At 41.3% G+C, this 22222-nt stretch overlaps 2 protein-coding genes across 2 annotated transcripts in view; both read right to left on the bottom strand.

The window, feature by feature from the left end:
- Window positions 1–1695, bottom strand: part of LOC132842104 (cilia- and flagella-associated protein 58-like) — a 139584-nt gene extending 137889 nt beyond the window's left edge. Inside the window, exons 1-2 of the mRNA XM_060864776.1 lie at window positions 1672–1695; window positions 584–859 (exon numbers count right to left, since the gene is read on the bottom strand). Coding sequence (XP_060720759.1) covers window positions 584–859; window positions 1672–1695 — 300 coding nt within the window. The remainder of the gene's footprint in view (window positions 1–583; window positions 860–1671) is intronic.
- LOC132843573 (histone H2AX-like) overlaps window positions 1–22222 on the bottom strand; it is a 264980-nt gene that overhangs the window by 221872 nt on the left and 20886 nt on the right. The gene's annotated exons all lie outside the window — the stretch shown is intronic.

Below are 22222 nucleotides of genomic sequence, written 5' to 3'. Positions count from 1 at the left end.
CATGCAAACTCCACACACACAAGGTGGAGGCGGGAATCGAACCCCGACCCTGGCGGTGTGAGGCAAACGTGCTAACTACTACTGTAAGCCACCATGCCCCCTTGTTTGTATTTACTTCTTCAATAATTCATTCATTCATTCACCATGATAAATGGAGGGAGAATACAGGCTCTTGCTTTTGCTCTCCTTTACTGGAGACGCAAAAGAAAATATTGCAAATCAGTGTGTATAAAACACTACATGACTCGGAGAAAAAGTCTCGGTAAGTATCACCATTTAGTGCAAGGGTTGCGCTTTAATGGAGAAGATTTTCCTGGCTATTTTCGGTTGTCACGATCATATAGTAATGGGTTTTCCGAGACCGCGAGCTTCTCTCCCATGTTGATGTCTACATGATCATATTGCACATTCCGTGCGACTGTCACCAGGGGGCGAAATCCAACAGTCGTATCCGTTTTTCATGTGCAGTGTGAAGGCCATTTTAGACTTTAGAACTAGTCAATGATTTGTTGATTTGTTATTTTTGTTAAATTTGCATTATAAGCAGCATTTTTACACCTAATGCTCTTTACTCATACTATACCTTTTTTAGTGACATAATGGTGGTCTTGTCCTCATGAGATAGAGCCATCTCCACTTTGACAGAGTTAGCGTTTATCTCTGCTTTCAGCTCTCGACATTTTGTCATCAGACTCTTTTCATTCTCATGTGATTTCTTCAAGGTGGTGATTAGCTTTTCATATTCTACTCTGAACTTCGCCAGACTTGTCTCTCCTTCCAGTTCATTCAACACATCCTGGAACTCCATCTCCAATGTTTCATATGAATGCACTTCCAACTTTGGCTTCTGGGAGTTCTCCTACACCAAGAGCACATAAAAACAAATTGCAAGCTAATTTTCTGTTTCTCTGAATGCATGGATACAATTGGAATCCTGTAACGGTGACCAGTGACGTTGAGGTTGATTTGCTTATATGAGAATTTATTTAAGTAAGACCACAAAACTACATTTAATAAATTGCTTCAAGACACTAATCACAGAATGTTGCTTGGGAAACACATTAATGTGTCATCAGTTTTACTCAGGTGTCAGAGTACATATAGTATACTAATGTGTTGGTGATGAGTTTCAATACAATTTTTTGAAATCCTAAAATCGTAATGGGATTCATTATTGTCATTAATTGGTACACGATAGATAGATAGATAGATAGATAGATAGATAGATAGATAGATAGATAGATAGATAGATAGATAGATAGATAGATAGATTTAAACAGCATCCTGAGAATTCATACCTAAGTTCATCCCAGTTTATAATTTTTTATATTTGTTTGTTTATTTTGTTTATGAATCCATGAAAACAGAAGTCGACAGTAGTTACCTAGTAATTAGCCATTGTAAGTTTCTTTAATAAGTCGAATGGTTTTCTATAAAGCCGAGAACATTAAAACAGTAAAGGTTTTTTTTTGGTTCCCATCACTGCTTTGTCCTCTGAGCAGTTGATGGTGTTTTTGACAACAGTCTTGGTCTCACTCGGTGGTCTTGGTAGATAAAACCTTAAACGTTAAACTTTTTATATGAAACATTTCAACTCTGAGTAGTTTTAAAAGGAAATGTTTTAAAATAGAGAAACATTCAATCCATTTCACAATTAACAAAATAGTTTACCTCTATGTCAGGCTTTAGGGCCATTTAGACATATACAGAGCATTTGAAGATGATTTATATTGGTTATAGATTGATTTATACAGGATCACTACATATAAAACTTTTAAATTGTTAAGAATTAGGGATCATGCTTTTCACTTTGCTGCCATCTGGTAAGCGCTTCTGTAGCCTGATGGCAAAAACCGAGAGACTTAGGAGGAGTTTCTTCCATCAGGCTCCTAAACTCAAAACCAGCCTCTTAACATCTTCATGTCTCCACTTAATATTCACTTTATCAGTAAGATATTCATCATTCACTACCTCACATTGACTTACTGTACGTGTCAGCCTGTTTGCACATTTGCCTCTTGCACATTACTGTGTATCATAATATTTAAGACTACAGTATAATGCACATATGCACATTGCGTTTTGTACATCCCTGTGTATCTCAATGTGTATCTACAGTTTACTTTCATGCACACTATCTTTTATTCTATATGTAATTCCACAGTGTATTTTTTAATAATTGCACTGTCCATGGAGCGGACCTGATTCACATTTCACTGCTAGTTATACAGTATATGCTCTATATAATTGTGTATGTGACAAATAAAAATCTTGAAACTTGAATCTTGAATCATGATGGACAGAGCCGATCGGCCCTATACGCTCACTACGCAAATTACGTAAGGCTCCACCTCACCCTGCCTCATTTTACAGAGCGTGTTAATGTTTACTGTGTAGATGACAATATAAAGCGGAGCTATCCATCTGGCCATGAAAAGAGAAAAAAGAAACAAAATGAGAGTGAAAAGCGAGAACAGCAATCAGGTAAACTTGTGTTCTCTTCAAGTTTGATGTCAGCAAGAGCAAATAACAGTAAAGTTAAGTTGATGTGATTCTGTCTCTAGTCTCTATCTGACTAGCTAAATTAGCTGTGCAGTGCTGCCAGTGCATCTCTTGGCCTATCTGTCACACAACAATTTTTAGCGTGAACATTCGCATGAATAAACGCCCAAGGGCAACAGTGTTTATAAACGGCAGCTCGATAACCGCGCCGCGCATGAACATGCGTTCATATGCGCGTGCAATCTTGCACAAAATGACACGCGCGCTTTCCAGCAGCAACATCTGTTTTGGGACCAGTACAAAAAGGAGCATGATAGCACTCCTAAATGACAATGTTTATAGTCTCTCAATCATGGTTACAACAACTTTAATGCAATATGGAAACCAGTGGATTTACATTGGAATAAGCATAATGCCAGGTCTATATGAATGCACATCCCTCAGTAAATAGTAAGGTAGGAGGGCCCCTTAGCAGAATTTTGCTTAGGGCCCCAGGGAGGTCAGGATCTGTTCTGATGGTGGATCAGTCTAACTATCCAAGGAAATGTTGTATAATCAAGTGTTAGCAAATGTTTCTTATCCTACCTCCATTTTGTATGTTTTTAGTGTCCGTCCTGAAATGTAAATTCGTCTCTCAAGCTCAAATAAGAGCTTTAGTATTGTATACAAGGACAAGGTTTAAAACAAAAAGTAAAGCTGTGAATCGTTAACTATCTCGCTGTTTATGAAATGCGTCTCCTGTTGCTATGCAACCACATGAAGCCCCGCCCCCGGTCCCAGAAAAAGCTTCCACTATCAGAATCGGAATCAGAATCAGAAGGAAGCTTATTGAAAAGTATTTTTGCTCAAACAAGAAATTTTAGTGTCATTCGCTTCCAGTACACACAGACAACAACACAGAAAACTAGAAAGTACATTTACTGAAGAAAATGTGAATGGTGCATGCACGTGGCAAGGTCCCCTCATCATGCTGAGTGTTTTGATATGTCACATGTCCATGTTGTGCTAATTGTTGATTTTCACATGACGTCACATCACGTGACTTCATCAGAATACACGAGAGGCACTTCCCCTCAGTGTTTTGACATGTCATATGTCCATGTTGTGCTCATTTTTGATTTTCACGTGACGTCACGTGACCAAAACACACGTGAGGCACTTCCCCTCATTGGGCTGAGTGTTTTGATATATGACACGTCCATTTTGTGCAAAATTTATGATTTCGCTTATTTTGGGGGCAAGGCTACACGTGACGTCACATGGTGTCGAGTGCCGTCACCAGATTACCCGGTGGGGAGCCAATACTTTTGGCTAAAAGCGGCTACTGAAGGTTTGGACATTTCATGTCAATACTGCAGTCATTATGGGATTCTACTTATTATTATACTACATACAGCAGTACATGCAATTCTTAATGTTGAATGAACGATAGATAGATAGATAGATAGATAGATAGATAGATAGATAGATAGATAGATAGATAGATAGGTGTGTGGTAAATGTATTGACTGTGGGCCAATACTTTTGGAATCATTGGATTGATAGTGTGGAGTTGATAGTTACATGTATTGAGAGTCTCCTTTACAGAGAGAGAGAACAATCTTTACATCTACAGAGAGAACAAAAGAATTTTAAGAATTCCCCATTCAAGTCTATGGGAAAAAAAGCCCCTTTGAGCTTCAGTACTGGGAATTCTGGAATTCCAATCGCTTATTAAAGTCATAGCACACCTGTCCTCAATGAGCCGGCCGATTTGACACCTCATTCATGGGTCTAGGACAAAAGCTGTGGGACAGGTTACGTGCTGAAATTTTGTCCGGAAGAAGAAGAAGAAGAACTAGAATGTACATTTGCTGAAGAAAATGTGAATGGTGCTTGCACATGGCAAGTTCCCCTCATCGTGCTGAGTGTTTTGATATATGGCATGTCTATGTTGTGCTAACTTTTTGATTTCGCTAACTTTGGGGGCGGGTCTACACGTGACATCATGTGACATGACCAAAACACATGTGAGGCAGTTCTCCTCATCGGGCTGAGTATTTTGATATATGACATGTCCATGTTGTGCTAACTTTTTGATTTCGCTTATTTTGGGGGGGCGGGGCTACACGTGACTTCACGTGACGTGACCAAAACACGTGTGAGGCAGTTCCTCTCATCGGGCTGAGTGTTTTGAAAAAGTCAAAAAAGTCAAAAGTCATAGCACACCTCTCCTCAATGAGCCGGTCGATTTGACACCTCATTCATGGGTCTAGGACAAAAGCTGCGGGAGATGTTATGTGCCGAAAAAGTGTCCGGAAGAAGAAGAAGAAGAACTAGAATGGACATTTCCTGAAGAAAATGGGAATGTGCTTGCACGTGGCAAGTTCCCCTCATCGTGCTGAGTGTTTTGATATATGACATGTCCATGTTGTGCAAAATTTCTGATTTCGCTTATTTTGGGGGCGGGGCTACACGTGACGTCACTTGACGTGACCAAAACACACGTGAGGCACTTCCCCTCATTGGGCTGAGTGATTTGATATATGACACGTCCATGTTGTGCAAAATGTATGATTTCGCTTATTTTGCGGGCGGGGCTACACGTGACATCACGTGACCAAAATACACATGACGCACTTCCCCTCATTGGGCTGAGTGTTTTGATATATGACACGTCCATGTTGTGCAAAATTTGGGGGCAGGGATACACGTGACGTCATGTGACTACCCGGTGGGGTGCCAATAGTTTTGGACAAAATTGACTACTAAGTGTTTTGACATTTCATGTCATTATGGAATTCTACTTATTATTATACTGCATAGAACAGTATTTTAGGGGCGGGGCTAGACCTGACGTCACGTGAATACCCGGTGGGGGGCCAATACTTTTGGACAAAAGTGTATTGACTGGGGGCCAATACTTGTGGAATCATTGGATTGATAGTGTGGAGTTGATAGTTACATGTATTGAGAGTGTGCTTTACATCTACAGAGAGAACAAAAGAATTTTAAGAATTCCCCATTCAAGTCTATGTGAAAAAAAACCCTTTGAGCTTCCGTATCGGGAATTCCGGAATTCCGATCGCTTATAAAAGTCATAGCACATCTCTCCTCAATGAGCCGGTCGATATGACACGTCATTCATGGGTCTAGGACAAAAGCTGAGGGACAAGTTACGCGCCGAAAAAGTGTCCAGAAGAAGAAGAAGAATAACTGAAGAAAATGTGAATGTGCTTGCACGTGGCAAGTTCCCCTCATCGTGCTGAGTGTTTTGATATGTCACATGTCCATGTTGTGCTAACTTTTGGATTTCGTTCATTTTGGGAGCGGGGCTACACGTGACGAAATCGCTCGAAAACTTGCTGAGTTATAAACCTCCAAAGTTTATAATGGAAGTGGATGTGAAAAAAGGCCAATTTGAGCTTCCGTACCGGGAATTCCGGAATTCCGATCGCTTACAAAAGTAATAGCAACAAACTTCAGACCAGGGTCTACGACATATCCGAATTTGGTGCATGTGGCTCGAAAGACCTAGGAGGAGTTACTCTTGATAAATTTTCTGCTAAGAAGAATAATAATAACTAGATTTGTAAAGTTCGTCACGACAAACTTTGATGTTGGCTTTGACGGTGCAAGTATTTGTAAAGGCCACCCTGCTAAAAAAAACAGCATTGCTGGTCCCAGCATAAGGTATGTTTTGCATGCTGGGACCAGCATTAGGTGCTGGTTGCTGGGACCAGCATTAGGTGCTGGTTGCTGGTATGCTGGTCCAGCATTAGGTGCTGGTTGCTGGTATGCTGGTCCAGCATTAGGTGCTGGTTGCTGGTATGCTGGTCCAGCATTAGGTGCTGGTTGCTGGTATGCTGGTCTAGCATTAGGTGCTGGTGTGCTGGCTGACCAGCCTGGGATGCTGGTGTGCTGGCCGACCAGACTGGGATGCTGGAGTTCTGGCCGACCAGCCTGGGATGCTGGTGTGCTGGCCGACCAGCCTGGGATGCTGGTGTGTCAATGTAGGTTGTCTTTTGGATGCTAGTATAATCCCAGCAAGACCACAACAAAACCCATTTGTTACATATCACATTTCTTAGTGCATATTCATAGTTAAATAAAGTCCAAGACAATTTTCTACAGAATTATAATTAAATTTTTAATAAAGAAAAACATTATGGATATTCCTTTCATTTACATGGCTTTCTATTTTTGTTTGTTAATGTCCATAATCTTTTCTGTTATATAAAATGGCCAGACTTTGAGGCCCTGGCTTCAAATTCCTTCTTTGCAATATTGTTTTTGCTTTAGCCATTCACGGAAGGTGGCTGAAAAACAAAAAACAACTAGATTTGTAAAGTTCGTCGAGACAAACTTTGATGTTGGCTTTGACGGTGCAAGTATTCGCAAAGGCCGGTGCTTTTTGGAGGCGAGTGGACATAAGGGTCAGTGTTACTTTTGGAGGCAAGTGGACAGAAAGATTGTGAAAGCTACTGGACCACTAGGGTGCCAATACTTTTGGAGGCAAGCAGACATGAGCATGTGACGTGATCCGAATACCCATGAGGCAGTTCCCCTCATTGTGCCGAGTGTTTTGATATGTCACATGTCCATGTTGTGCAAATTTTAGATTTTCACGTGACGTCACGTGACATCACGTGACGTCACGTGACGTGGCCAGAATACACGTGAGGCAGTTCCCCTTATTGTGCTGAGTGTTTTGATATGTTACATGTCCATGTTGTGCAAATTTTTTATTTCGCTTATTTTGGGGGCGGGGCTACACGTGACGTCACGTGACGTGACCAAAATACACGTGAGGCAGTTCCCCTCATTGTGCCGAGTGTTTTGATATGTCACATGTCCATGTTGTGCTAATTTTTTATTTTCACGTGACGACACGTGACGTGACGTGACCATAACACACGTGAGGCACTTCCCATCATTGGGCTGAGTGTTTTGATATATGACATGTCCATGTTGTGCTAATATTTGATTTCGCTTATTTTGGGGGCGGGGCTACACGTGACGTCACGTGACGTGACCAAAATACACGTGGGGCAGTTCCCCTCATTGGGCTGAGTGTTTTGATATGTCACATGTCCATGTTGTGCAAATTTTTGATTTCGCTTATTTTGGGGGCGGGGCTATACACGTGACCTCACGTGACGTTACCAGAATACACGTGAGGCACTTCCCCTCATTGGGCTGAGTGTTTTGATATATGACATGTCCATGTTGTGCTAATTTTTGATTTCGCTTATTTTGGGGGCGGGGCTATACACGTGACCTCACGTGACGTTACCAGAATACACGTGAGGCACTTCCCCTCATTGGGCTGAGTGTTTTGATATATGACATGTCCATGTTGTGCTAATTTTTGATTTCGCTTATTTTGGGGGCGGGGCTACACGTGACGTCACGTGACGTCACCAGAATACCCGGTGGGGTGCCAATACTTTGGGCAAAAAGTGGCTACTGAGGGTTTGGACATTTCATGTCAATACTGCAGTCATTATGGGATTCTACTTGTTATTATACTGCATAGAACACAGGAGAGAAGTCGTGCCTGAGCTCTGCGCACGCTGCGTGTGTGAGAGCTTAGAGGAATTTTAGGAATTCCCCATTCAAGTCTATGGGACGTTCCATCGTCGACTACGGGAAAACCGAAAGTTCCGTCAGAATGCCGAGACAAAAACTTTGTCCGGAGTAACGTCCTAAAGAACCTGTCCGAGTTTGGTGTAAATCGCTCGAAAACTTGCCGAGTTATAAACCTCCAAAATTTATAATGGAAGTGGATACGAAAAAAGGCCACTTTGAGCTTCCGTACCGGGAATGCCGGAATTCCGATCGCTTAGAAAAGTAGTAGCAACAAACTTCAGACCAGGGTCTACGACATATCCGAATTTGGTGCATGTGGCTCGAAAGCCCTAGGACGAGTTACTCTTGATAAATTTGTGGCTAAGAATAATAATAATAATAATAATAATAATAATAATAATAATAATAATAAGCTTATAAAGGAAATCAGAATGTTGGCTTCTACAAAGCCAACATAATAATAATAATAATAATAATAATAATAATAAGCTTATAACGGATTTCAGAATGTTGGCTTCTACAAAGCCAACATAAATATAACCATCACATACTTATCACTGTGTCCAAAAAAATAAATAAATGCAGCTTATTTCTTTTTAAATGAACAAAAGACTATTCATAACCATTTTACTTCTGTAGTGTGGCAGTTCTGATATGGTTAGAATGGATACAGAGGAATTAGATGTTATGCTAACTTGCTGACTAGAAAAGTGACTCTGTTCACATCCAATTTTTGCAAACCACATATGGCTTAAGTGCAATAAAAAATGTAAAGGTGTACATGCCATCACTACTGTCCACAATACTTCATGCTTACTGACATTGTGTACAATATTTCCTGGCTACAGTGACATACCTTTTACTATTTTCAGTTTTTTTGGAGACAGGGGCTGTCGACTGGATTTTGTGGTGGGACACTCCTTGCCTGTAAGGCTGCGCTCCCCAAGGGTTTTGGTTCCCCAGACTGCCACTGCCAGCTCTTTAATGAATAAAAAGTCCCTGGTGCTGCTTCTGATTTTCTCCCAGACTTCCTTTCTTAAGTGTATAGTCCCACCCAAGATAATCTGAGAACACCAAAAAATAAGTAAAGAAAAACTTAAACTGGACACAGCATTGAACTATACATACTGTATGTTCATACAAGGCAATAAAAGTTGGCAGCACATCTTGAAATACTCAGGTGTATTTACAGTAAATCATTTTTCCTATTTAGATTATCTGTTAGTTTGAAAACAATTAATTAATGTTTCATTACCATCAACAAAATATTAGTAATTAGATAATGTATAAGAAATTCCTCCACACACACCAAGTAACGCCTTAGAAACTGACCAATAATGGGACTCCATGTCACTAAACTGTTTTACAAGTACAGTTAATCTGTCCCGAGTACTGTTTACGAACCATGCTAAGAAATCTGTGCATGGAATGGTGTGTAATCATACCATACCAAACTGTTGTAATAGAATGCGTCTGTGTTTTTTGGCCTACTGGTAGAATTTTTATATTGAGTAAAATGTTTTTTATATTGAGTAAAATGAAAATTACCTCATCTCCAACCACACTAATTATTGCTTCAGACTGTTGTAGACTGTTAGAACCAGACTGCTTCACTGTAGAGGACATATTTATTGGAAAATGTTTTAAATTTCACCCAAGTTCATTAGTTCAGTGTAAAAATTCATGGTTTACCTAAAGTGGTCTCTCTGATTTCACTGCATTTAGTGGGTGAAGAGGACAAGGTTAGTAGTTTTTTCTGCAGTTCAATGTTTAATGTTCTCAAGGTTGTTATTTCTGCCTTTTCAATCTCCTCCAGCCTACAAAGAAAAATAAATAATTTTGACAATGTCCACCTTAGTTAAATTGAGTCTACTGCAAGCATGCAGTTCACAGGTTTTTCAAACCACCTACCCTCAACACCAATAATCTCCCCAACCATTATCTTATTGACAAATTAACATTGGAGTATTTCATGATTAATCACTTATTTAGTTCTGATCATTGGATACATGTAAATTGCAACGTACAACTAATTACCTTATCAACAAAACATTTGTTGGCCTAAACTCTTACTTTGTTTGGGTTTTCTCAAGTTGGAGAGTAACATCCTTCAGCTTTTCCTGGTAAAACCGGAGCTGCTTTTGCGACTCTTCGAATACTTTGCGAGGAACAACATCCGCACCAACGGCATCTTCTTCATCTGTTGCCAGATGTGATGGGGTCTGCTCCTTAGGCTTTTTAGTTTGGCCTGTTGGACAGAGTGGAGCCTGCCGTTTCTGGGCTTTGCACTCATGTAATATGTTGAGAAGCGAATGTTTTTTCCCTTCATCTGAGGCAGTTTTCTGGTTTGTCTGTTTTAGTAAGAAAAACAGAGAACAGCACAATCAATTCAGCATAATTTTTGAGCAGTGTATCATTAATAAAATCAGACAGAGCAGTTCATGTGCTTCTAAATAGCCGGGAAAAGTTAACAGAAAATATTTCTCCATACATACAAATACTGATATATTTAGTATTAATATATTATAATTTAAATATTATACAGTGTTTATCCATTTGTCATTGTCCAATAAATATTCTAAACTCAATAATATTTTATAATATACACAAATTACTACATATACAGTATACAAATAAACATATACATATACACACCCACACATATATACACATATATACACACACATACATACATACATACATACATACATACACACACACATTTAATAAGTTTGTTTAAAATATTTATTGGACAATGGCATTTGCCATACACACATTTTTGGTCTTAGCTTCCACTCTCTCTTTTAGAGAGGAACAAGAAGTATGTGGTGGCGATGACCATGTCCTTAATTTCGGTTGTTGAAACAACTGCCATGCAGCCGTCATCCACGTACCTCATGTAAGTAAACATTCTGATTCCCAGTGATCAGCAGTTTCGTCGTGTAGAAGCGGAAGCTTTTTATTTACCCCAAAACAAAATCCTAATTACGGTGGCAAAAACATGATGTTCTGGAACACGTGCACTTATACTAATTTCAATAAACACTGTAAGGTATATAATGTAGTCTAAAACATTGCGAGATTTATTTTTGGAAAGTGCAGGAACTACATTTACCTTCGTGAACATAGTTGCTGATGCTGGGTAATATCTCTTCACATTACCGCTTTACTAAAAAAACAAAACTACCTCTTAATTAAGACAAATGGATTTTAGCATTGTTTGACTCCAAACTCCTGTTGGATTTTATTGGAGAGCGATCTATCTATTAAGGATGTGAGATACCAATTTTTTTGCAAGGATACGATGCTGATACTTATTTATGCAATTTAACTTAACTATATATATATATCTATATATATATATACGTATATATATATATCTATCTATATATATATACGTATATATATATCTATATATATATATATATATACGTATATATATATATATATATATATATATATATATATATATATATATATATATATACATACACGTATATATATACGCGTATATATATATATATATATATATATATATGCGTATATATATATGTACAGGGCTGTCAACTGTCAAATAGAAATTATGTTTATTAAATTAAATTGCGGTCAGTGATCCTTACCAAATACAACAACTCCCCCATTATTGTTTTTTTTTTTTTTTTTTTGGTGGAGATGTCACGCTTGCCTGTCTTCAAAACTATCTATACATACATACATATATATATATATAAATATATATACGCTGCGTTCCTTTCTGCATGGTGCTGCATATGCACGTGTTGAACGACATATCTATCTATCTATCTATCTATCTATCTATCTATCTATCTATCTAATCAATAGTAAAATTCCATCGAAATTATTTAAATAATACAAAAGTATTTTAATTAAGTAATCTTTACATATTTTTTACAAAAGGATTATTCAATTCAGTTTGATATAATTTTACTACTAACTTAAATGCATAAAATTTGAAAGAATACTTTTTTGGAGTGTTTCTATGCTGGGATAGAACCCACAAGCTTCACTAAACCATCATCTGATAATTCATTTAAACTATCGCCTCATATAGCCTAACTGTGTAATACATATTTTTTTTTTAGAATCATGGCCCAAAAAATATATAAATTGTATCTCGAGCCAGAAAGCCAGGATGAAGTACCCATTCTAAAGCGCAGAACAAGTGGTGGCTGCTCTACTGTATGTAATTACACTTAAGATTTAAGATAGTTGGTTGTTTATCTATATTGTTTATATTTTGTGACTATACTCAAAAACAAACATTTAAGATTTATGCTGTTTCCTTTTAGAGGATAATTATGCTCTGTATTATCTGTAAATTTTCAAATGGTTCTGTAATACATGTTAACATGCTATTACAGACCGTACCCATTTATGATGATTCCACTGTGCATCACTACAACAGTCAAGGTTCCAGTAGTGCATATGTGGAGTGTTTACAGTCTATCACCATGTGCCACACTGCAATAATGTAATGCAACATCAGACTGTCACAACAACATGTTTTGAATGTTGTTTAATAATGTTTTTTAGACTACTTTAACAGGGGGGCACGGTGGCTTAGTGGTTAGCACGTTTGCCTCACACCTCCAGGGTTGGGGGTTCGATTCCCGCCTCCGCCTTTTGTGTGTGGAGTTTGCATGTTCTCCCCGTGCCTCGGGGGTTTCCTCCGGGTACTCCGGTTTCCTCCCCCGGTCCAAAGACATGCATGGTAGGTTGATTGGCGTCTCTGGAAAATTGTCCGTAGTTTGTGATTGCGTGAGTGAATGAGAGTGTGTGTGCCCTGCGATGGGTTGGCACTCCGTCCAGGGTGTATCCTGCCTTGATGCCCGATGACGCCTGAGATAGGCACAGGCTCCCTGTGACCCGAGGTAGCTCGGATAAGCGGTAGAAAATGAGTGAGTGAGAGAGACTACTTTAACATCAGATCATGAAACAGATGACTCTGATGACAGCGTTTCCACTTTTGCAAGTGACACAGAAAGTGAAGTTGACACTGATGCATTTTGACAGGCTGTCCCTGATGACCCTGACCCAGACATGGACTCTATACTTACATCTGTAGGTACTACTACAAAAGCAGAGGCAGTGCTAATGATAATGACATATGCGGCTAGACATAACATATCTGGGACTCAACTACACCATTTGTTAAAACTTATAAATACTCTTTTTGGCAAAGAGGTGGTACCTGTATCAAGATATCTGTTCAAAAAAAGGATTCAAAAATAATTCAGAAATGGTTGAATTTCACTTTTATTGTAGGTCATGTAAATCATACATTGGTACTCAACAAATATTGAAGACAAAAATATTACACAGTGTCTCCTGTGTAGCGATCCCTTAGAAATCAGTACCCTGAACAGTGGTAGTTTTTTCATCAATGTACCAATCGCACCTCAAATCCAGGCACTACTACAAAATCCTCAAATTTCAAACAACATTGCCTACAGATATGAAAGGTCAAAAACTGAATACATTATCTCTGACATATATGATGGTGACATGTATGCACAGCTTGCAAAAGCAGGTGAAGTTCTGTCAGATCCAAATAATTTCTCATTTAATTTCAATTCCGATGGCTCACCCCTGTACAAATCCTCCAAATTTTCAATATGGCCTATACAACTCCACTTGAATGAGCTGCCTCCCAAAATTCGATTCCAGAATGTGATGTTGGCAGTTCTTTGGTTTGGTCCACAGGAACCAGTTATGCACATTTTTCTTAAACCTTTTGTTGATCAGGCCAAAAATCTAGTGTACAAAGGTGTAACATGGAGAGAAAAAATGGAGAATGCATAACTAGTAAAATTGTGGGGCTATGTTGTTGTGTAGATTCAAAAGCAAGACCAGCCATACAGAACACCACACAATTTAATGGATACTTTAGTTGTGGATTCTGTCTGCATCCTGGTACCCTAGTAGACCGCCAGGTGAAGTACTGTATACAGTAACAACAACTGAATATGCAGACAGAGATGCTGAAGGAATGTTGTCTGATATTTAGCTTGCATTAGCTAACAACAGTAGTATAAGAGGATTAAAGGGTCCCTCTCCTCTTATAAACATGCCATATTTTGATATAGTTTGGGGCTTTGTTCCAGACTACATGCATGCAGTCTTACTTGGTGTTATTAGACAGCTCACAGAGCTTCTTTTGAATAATAGCGACCAACCGTACTACATTGGAAGCCCCAACATTATGAGAGTCATAGAAAACAGATTAAGGAACATAAAACCACCACATATCATTACACGACTGCCCAGGCCCCTAACAGATCTGAAGTTTTGGAAAGCCTCAGAATGGCGAGCATGGCTTCTGTTCTACAGCCTCCCTGTCTTAAACGGACTGCTCCAAACATGCTACATAAAGCACCTTAGCCTTTTGGTGTCCGCTGTATTTCTTCTTCTCAAACAGCAGGTCTCCTTTCAAGATGTCAACCTAGCAGATGAGTTGCTTTTAGAATTTGTGGTACGATTTCAGTTGCTCTATGGGGAAGCATCAATGACATTTAATGTGCATCTCCTTACACATCTTGCTAAGTCTGTTAAATTGTGGGGTCCATTGTGGGCACACTCTGCATTTGTATTTGGAAATGCAAATGGTAAGCTGTTAAAACTAGTCCATGGAGCCAAATGTGTAGCTCTACAGATTGTTAACAGATTTCTGTCACACAGAGCTATACCACACTTTACAAATTCTGTTTAGAACTGACAGAACACCAGAAAATGAAAAAATTCTCAACATGGCAAGACACAACTGTTCTGGATGGTGACAGGGTGCAGGATGTAACTGATGAGATAAGAGCTGCATTTCTTTCTGCCGAGAGGCATGTACCCGATGAAGTTGTTGTGCACAGGAGAATGGTGCATAAGGGTCTACTATTGTAATGATACACAAACCACAGGCCAGGGTAAGCAAAACAAACGAGATGTTTTATTGAAGTCCGTGCACAGATGTATCGCAAATGATCTGTAAGAAGCACCACAAAGTTGCAGCACGCACAAACACACACGCTGGGGAAAACACAGGGATAAGAGAGACAGGATCCTTGACAGGAGCTAGTAGATGCTGGAGAATAATCCTGTAGCCCCGAAGGCGAGGGAGAAGGAAGGAGAGCCGATTGTTGTAAAGCAAACGGGAGTCTGGAGCTTGAATGACTGCGGGGAAAAAACACGTTAGTACATACGAGACCAGACAAAGACTGAGTGACTGAAATTGGCTTATATAGGGTGTGTGTTGATTGATAAATGCAGAGCAGGTGGTGCTGATTAGTACTCAGGGGAATGTGAATGCTGGTGAGTGAGAGAAGGACCTGGTGACTCCGTGACAGTACCCCCCCCCCCCCTTCACGGTCCGCTCCTGAGGACCGGGGAACACCAGAGTGTCGAGGTGGGCGGCCTCTGGGTCGAGGTGCAGGTCTGCCTGGGTGAGACTCATGGAACTGGGGTCTAGAATATCATTTCGGGGTACCCAGGAACGTTCCTCAGGTCCATATCCCTCCCAATCAATGAGATACTGTAGAGCCCCACCTCGACATCTGGAATCCAGGATCTCCCTTACCGAGTAGATCCCAGTGTCTTCTTCTAGGGTAGGTAGTGGGGTACTTCTTCAGCACCAGGACCTGGGAGAGATGGGAGAGAGACTGGTGAGTGATATGGTTTAAAGTGAGACACGTGAAAGACTGGATGTATACGATAGGTGCTGGGGAGTTTAAGTTGAAATGCCACTGGATTGATCTCCTTAACGATTTCGAAGGGTCCGATGTACCGGGGATTCAGCTTTCTGCAGAGGAGCTGTAGACGGATGTTCCTCGTGGACAACCATACCTTCTGACCTACTTGGTAACACGGAGTGGATGAACGGAGTGTCAGCAGCCCTCGTGTCTTCTAACGGCTCCCTGCAATTGATGATGCGCCGAGTTCCATACCCTCTCACGGAACCAATGGTCAATAGACGGGACATCCGAAGGCTCATCTGACCAAGGGAAAAAGGTGGTTGGTAACCGAGTACACACTGGAAAGGCGTTAAGCCAGTAGTTTGCTGTCTCAAGGAGTTTTGTGCTTACTCGGCCCACGGGAGGTACTGACCCCAGCTGTCCTGGTGGAGCTGATAGAAAGCTCGAAGGAACTTACTGACATCTTGAATTTTCCGTTCCATCTGACCATTAGACTGGGGATGATATCCGGAGGATAGACTGATGCCCACACCTAGGCGTTTGAAGAAAGCCAGACTCCAGACTCTGGAGGTGAATTGAGTACCACGGTCAGAGACAATGTCTTCAGGAATACCGAAATACATGCTCGAAGAGGAGTCCTGCAGTTTCCATAGCTGTGGGGAGGCCATTGAGGGGGATTAACCTGATAGATTTAGAGAAACGTTCGACCACAATGAAAATGCATGTCTTACCCTCCGAGGCAGGCAGGTCTGCTGCGAAATCGACCCCCAAGTGTGACCATATACGGTTGGGAATGGGAAGAGGATAAAGTTTGCCCATGGGCAGATGATTAGGTGTCTTGGTGGTGGCACAGACTGAGCATCCTAATACAAACCTGGGCCATTCAGGGCCACCAAAACTTCCCCTGGAGTAGTGAGAAGGTTCGACTAATGCCTGGGTGACCAGTGCCAACTGAGGTATGTATTTGGTTGATGAGGGGCATATGTTGAGATGAAAGAATGAACTGAACATTGGCTGGACATCCTGGTGGTGGCTGGACAGTACTTGCTCTTTCACATGTCCACTGAATTGGGCTGATGATCATGGAGGATGGAAGGATGGTCTCTGGTTGGTCAGATTCCTCCTGAAGTGTGTGGATGCGGGATAAGGCATCAGCTTTCTTGTTCTTCACTCCTGGACGGTAGGTGATGGTAAAGTTGAAGCGGGTGAAGAACAGGGCCCATCGAGCTTGACGAGGGTTCAGCCTTTTAGCGTCTCGGAGATATAGTAGATTCTTGTGATCCGTAAAAACGGAAAATGGGGATTTGGCACCCTCTAACCAGTGTCTCCATTCTTCTAGAGCAAGTTTGATGGCTAGGAGTTCGCGGTTTCCTATGTCGTAATTAACCTCTGCCGGTGTGAACTTGCGGGAGAAGAAGGCGCATGGATGCAGTACCTGGGTTTTACTGTGAGGTTGTGAAAGAACTGCGCCGACACCCGTAGTGGAGGCGTCGACCTCTATGGAGAAGGGAATATGTGGATTGGGATGAATGAGGACCGGAGCGTGGGTGAAGGCTTCTTTCAGCTCTTTGAAGGCTTTTGTAGCCAAGGGAGACCAGCTCAGTGATTTCGGTTTGCCTCGGAGGAGTGAGGTGAGGGGTGTGACTATGAGGCTGAAGTTGTGGATAAACCGTCTGTAAAAGTTTGCAAATCCCAAAAAGCGTTGAAGGTCCTTGATTGTGTTGGGAATGGGCCAGTTCTGAACCGCTTTTACCTTCCCCTCGTCCATAGAAATTCCGGACGCTGATACCTCATAACCTAAAAAGGCTATCTGGGAGGTGTGGAACTCACATTTTTCGGCTTTTAGGAATAACTGGTGTTCCCGGAGCTTCCGTAGGACTTCCGTGACGTGTTGAATATGTTCTGGTAGGGATCTGGAAAAGATGAGGATATCGTCGATATAGATGATCACGAACCGGTTCAGGAAGTCCCGGAACACATGGTGCATAAAGTCCTGAAAGACAGATGGCGTGTTCGCTAAGCCATACGGCATCACCAAATATTCATAGTGGCCTGTCGGAGTCACGAATGCTGTCTTCCACTCATCCCCTGAACGGATTCTGACTAGGTTGTACGCACTTCTTAAGTCAAGTTTCGTGAAGATTCTGCAACCACTTAATTGTTCCAGGGCCGCAGGAACGAGTGGGAGGGGGTAGCGGAACTTGGTGGTGATACTATTGAGTGATCGGTAGTCAATACAGGGTCGGAGGCCTCCGTCCTTCTTAGCTACAAAGAAGAAACTTGACGCAGCAGGAGAGGTAGAGGGACGGATGTAACCTTGTGCAAGAGCCTCTTGAATGTACTCCTCCATGGCCTCTTGTTCGGGAATAGAAAGTGGGTAGATCCTTCCCCTGGGCACTGGTTTATCTGGGAGGAGATCAATCGCGCAATCCCATGGCCTATGAGGCGGTAGCCGCGAAGCTCTCTTGGGACAGAATACGTCAGCATATTCCTCATATTGGACCGGGACCTTGGAGGGGAGGTTCTGGTGAGGGCTTTCAATGGAGGTGGTACATACTCGTACTCTGGATGTTGATGGCCTACATAGTAAAGGCAGTTGAGGGAAACAGGTCGACAAACAGTGAGAACTCCATTTCTTCACCTCACCGGTTTCCCAAGAGAGCTCCGGGTGGTGTTGTATAAGCCACGGACGCCCAAGAATGACATCTGAGGTGGAATTTTCCAAAACCAGAAGGGAGATGTCCTCCACATGCAGCGCTCCCACTGTCAACGTCACAGGTCCTGCACTATGGTGGATGTTGGATCTGTTTAGTGGTTTGCCGGTGATGGAGTGGGCTTGGAGTGCCTTCGGAACTCTGATCTTGGGGATCTGAAGGGCGTGACAGAGGTTCGAGGAGATGAAGTTGCCCGCTGAACCGGAGTCGAGGAGAGCTGAAACAGACATAGAGTGATGGAGAAAATATATCAACACATGAGTTTGTAAGGGTGAGTGAAGGGGTGGTTCAGACTGGATAACACTCACTGGGTGTCGTGGTGGGCGAATGGGGCATGAGGAGACCGTATGCTCCGAAGCTCCACAATACAGACACAACCTCTGATTAATTCTTCGTTGACGTTCTGTCAGTGAGAGATGCATGGAATCCACCTGCATGGGTGTAGGTTCTGGAGGAGCGAACACTGATCGGCTGAGAGATCTGGGTGGTGAACCTTCCGTCATTAGACACCCTAGTCGGCGATGATCGGTGCGAATGGACAGTTGAATAAATCTCTCCAATCCCATTTGATCGTCATAAGAGGCGAGATGTATCCGTAATGATGGATTCAATCCATTGCGAAAGGCTGTAATCAACGCCGTTTCATTCCAGCCACTCACAGCTGCTAGGGTGCGAAACTTCAAGGCATAGTCAGTGACGGTCATGTTCGCTTGTCGTAAGTGATATAGCTCATCACGTGCCGAGGAATCAGCATCAGAAATATGAAATACCTCCTTGAAATGTGATATAAATAAAGCATATGACTGTACCGTCTGGGAGTTCTGTTGCTACAATGAATCTGCCCATTGGAGAGCCTTTCCTCGGAGATGTGAGATGATGAAGGCTATTTTAGGACGCTCGGTGGGATATTGTTGCGGTTGCATCTCGAACACTAGAGAACACTGAAGCAGAAATCCGGTGCAATTCTCCGCCGTACCAGGGTAGGGCGCCGGGCTGGCCATGGGAGATGCAACTACGGTCGTAGAAGAAGATGGCGCTATGACCGGTGCGGTGGCGCCGGATTGTAGCGATGTGCGAAGAAGATCCACCAATTCGCGAAGGGGATCCGATGCTGGAACATTCATTGTGCTTCCGGGATAGGTCTGGTCTTCTGTAATGATACACAAACCACGGGCCAGAGTAAGCAAAACAAATGAGATGTTTTATTGAAGTCCGTGCACAGATGTATCGCAAATGATCTGTAAGAAGCACCACAAAGTTGCAGCACGCACAAACACACACGCTGGGGAAAACACAGGGATAAGAGAGACAGGATCCTTGACAGGAGCTAGTAGATGCTGGAGAATAATCCTGTAGCCCCGAAGGCGAGGGAGAAGGAAGGAGAGCCGATTGTTGTAAAGCAAACGGGCGTCTGGAGCTTGAATGACTGCGGGGAAAAAACACGTTAGTACATACGAGACCAGACAAAGACTGAGTGACTGAGATTGGCTTATATAGGGTGTGTGTTGATTGATAAATGCAGAGCAGGTGGTGCTGATTAGTACTCAGGGGAATGTGAATGCTGGTGAGTGAGAGAAGGACCTGGTGACTCCGTGACAACTATATACTAGCAGTAGCTACAGCCTAAGTAAAAGGAGGATGGATTGCTTGAAAACTTGATTTATGTTTTTATGTTATTTTTTATTCTTTGTTATTCAAAGCTTTTTGAGCTTTATTCAAAAGAGGGAGCAAAAGAAATAACACACTTATAATTAAATATATTCCAATATATTGTGTTTTAATCTTATATTAATGTGTTACATAGAAACATACACAAGCAAAAATAAAGCTTGTTCCCATAAAGCTCATTCCAGCAAGATCATACTGCTTAACCAGCTACACCAGCCCCGTTTTGCTTGAGAACATCATGACAATGCTGGCCACCCAGCTATACCAGCACTATACCAGCACTATACCAGCACTGACCAGCATGATACCAGCACTATACCAGCATGAACCAGTAAAAACCAGCCTGGACCAGCATGGAATTCATGCTGGTTTATGCTGGATTTTTCAGCAGGGCAGTGAATAAACTAAAGCCTATTGTAATGTCTTCGAGCTGTATAGCCTTGGCTGTCAGAACATTTGAGATAACACCAGAAGCAAACACAGATGTGCTAAAAGCAATGTGGCACTTACCACATACAGTATTTCTGTAGATGATCCCCATTAAAACGCAGTTCTTAAGGAACTCTGAGCAAACATGATGTGGGATTGTGCACCGGTGCAAGTAAACCCCAAATTTGATTACAGGTCTTGTAAATTGTGGTATCCTTAATTTTGGTTTACGTTTTATATTAATGGAAAATCACATTGTGAATCTACAACCATTTATAATAAAGCTTGAAAGTTGTAAAATAGCAGGTGAAATTCCTGTGACAGCTGATCAAGGTAAAAGTATAGAAGAAAACAGAGCTGCAGATATACAAAACAATCCAAAGCCTAAAATAAAGAAACAACTCATATCATGTTTAGGCATGTGTTCTTATTGTAGAAACTTTATACATAATTATGCAATCTTCGAGGCTCCCTTGAGTGCAGTGGCTCATGGGAAGGGTCTACAGGCCCACAGTGCACTTAGTAGGACATCTGAAGCAGAAAAGGTGTTTGTAAGAGTTGAAACTAGCCTTACAATCCACACCCAGATTAGATACACCAGGTCCAAACTAAATTATAAATAAAAAAAGGGGGTGTATGACATCAGTATTATGGAAAAATCATTAAGGAAAATAAAGACCAGTAGACTATTTTTTAACTAAACTGGATGCAGTGGGACTGCCTAAGTATTTAAGATCTGTAGGAACAGCTGAAAAAGTAATCAATGCTTCAATGTACATCAATGACATTGTAGAATACAGTGAAATTACCCTATATGTCTGCAGCACGATGGCTGAGATTGCACACTATTTTACTTGAACTGCCAAATGTTAAAATAAAACACTGCACTGTACTAAACTCTGCAACTTCTTTCACAGAAGTTGATGGAGAACAACACAATTGTGTAACAGATATAAATTAAATTTGCAGGTCTGATTTGCAGGAGACACCATCCAGACCTTGAACTGTTTATAAATGGATCAGCCTTCAGAAACTAGAAAACAGGCCGTAGCTGTTTAAGATATGCAGCAGTCGTAGAATATGTAATAGTGAAAGCTGAATCATTATCAGGAAACCTCTCTGAACAAGCAGCATAGTTAATGTCTCTAACAGAAACATGTAAATTAGAACAAGGCAAAAACGTTTCCATTTATACAGATAACAGATATGATTTTAGCATATTGTGGAAACCTAGAGGTATCCTTACTTATTAGGTAAATAAATCATGTTATATGGCCTGATTTCTGATCTCCTGAATGCAGTCCTATGAACAAAATCTATTGCTATATGTAAATTTGAAGCACATACAGACTGACTCCATTTCACTGGGTAATGCCAAAGCGGATGCTGCAGCAAAGGCAGCTGAAGACACTTTGTGTATTTTGAAAATATGAACTCTCACAGCTGACCTTGAGGATCTTCAGGCATGTTGCACAGCAGAAGAAAAAGCAGCATGGAGAAAAGCAGGATGCGTGTTAAGAAATAGGATTTTTTCAGCCCCAATGACAAACCACATTCGCCAAAGAAATTGTTTCCTTGCCTTAAATTAGTTGACGCATGAGTATGACCATGCATCAAAAGGAGGGAGATACAACAGTA

This window comes from Tachysurus vachellii, chromosome 3, assembly GCF_030014155.1.
Source record: "Tachysurus vachellii isolate PV-2020 chromosome 3, HZAU_Pvac_v1, whole genome shotgun sequence".
NCBI lineage: Eukaryota > Metazoa > Chordata > Actinopteri > Siluriformes > Bagridae > Tachysurus > Tachysurus vachellii.
Note: the sequence above shows the minus strand (reverse complement) of the source record. Positions and strands in the feature narration are given on the sequence as shown.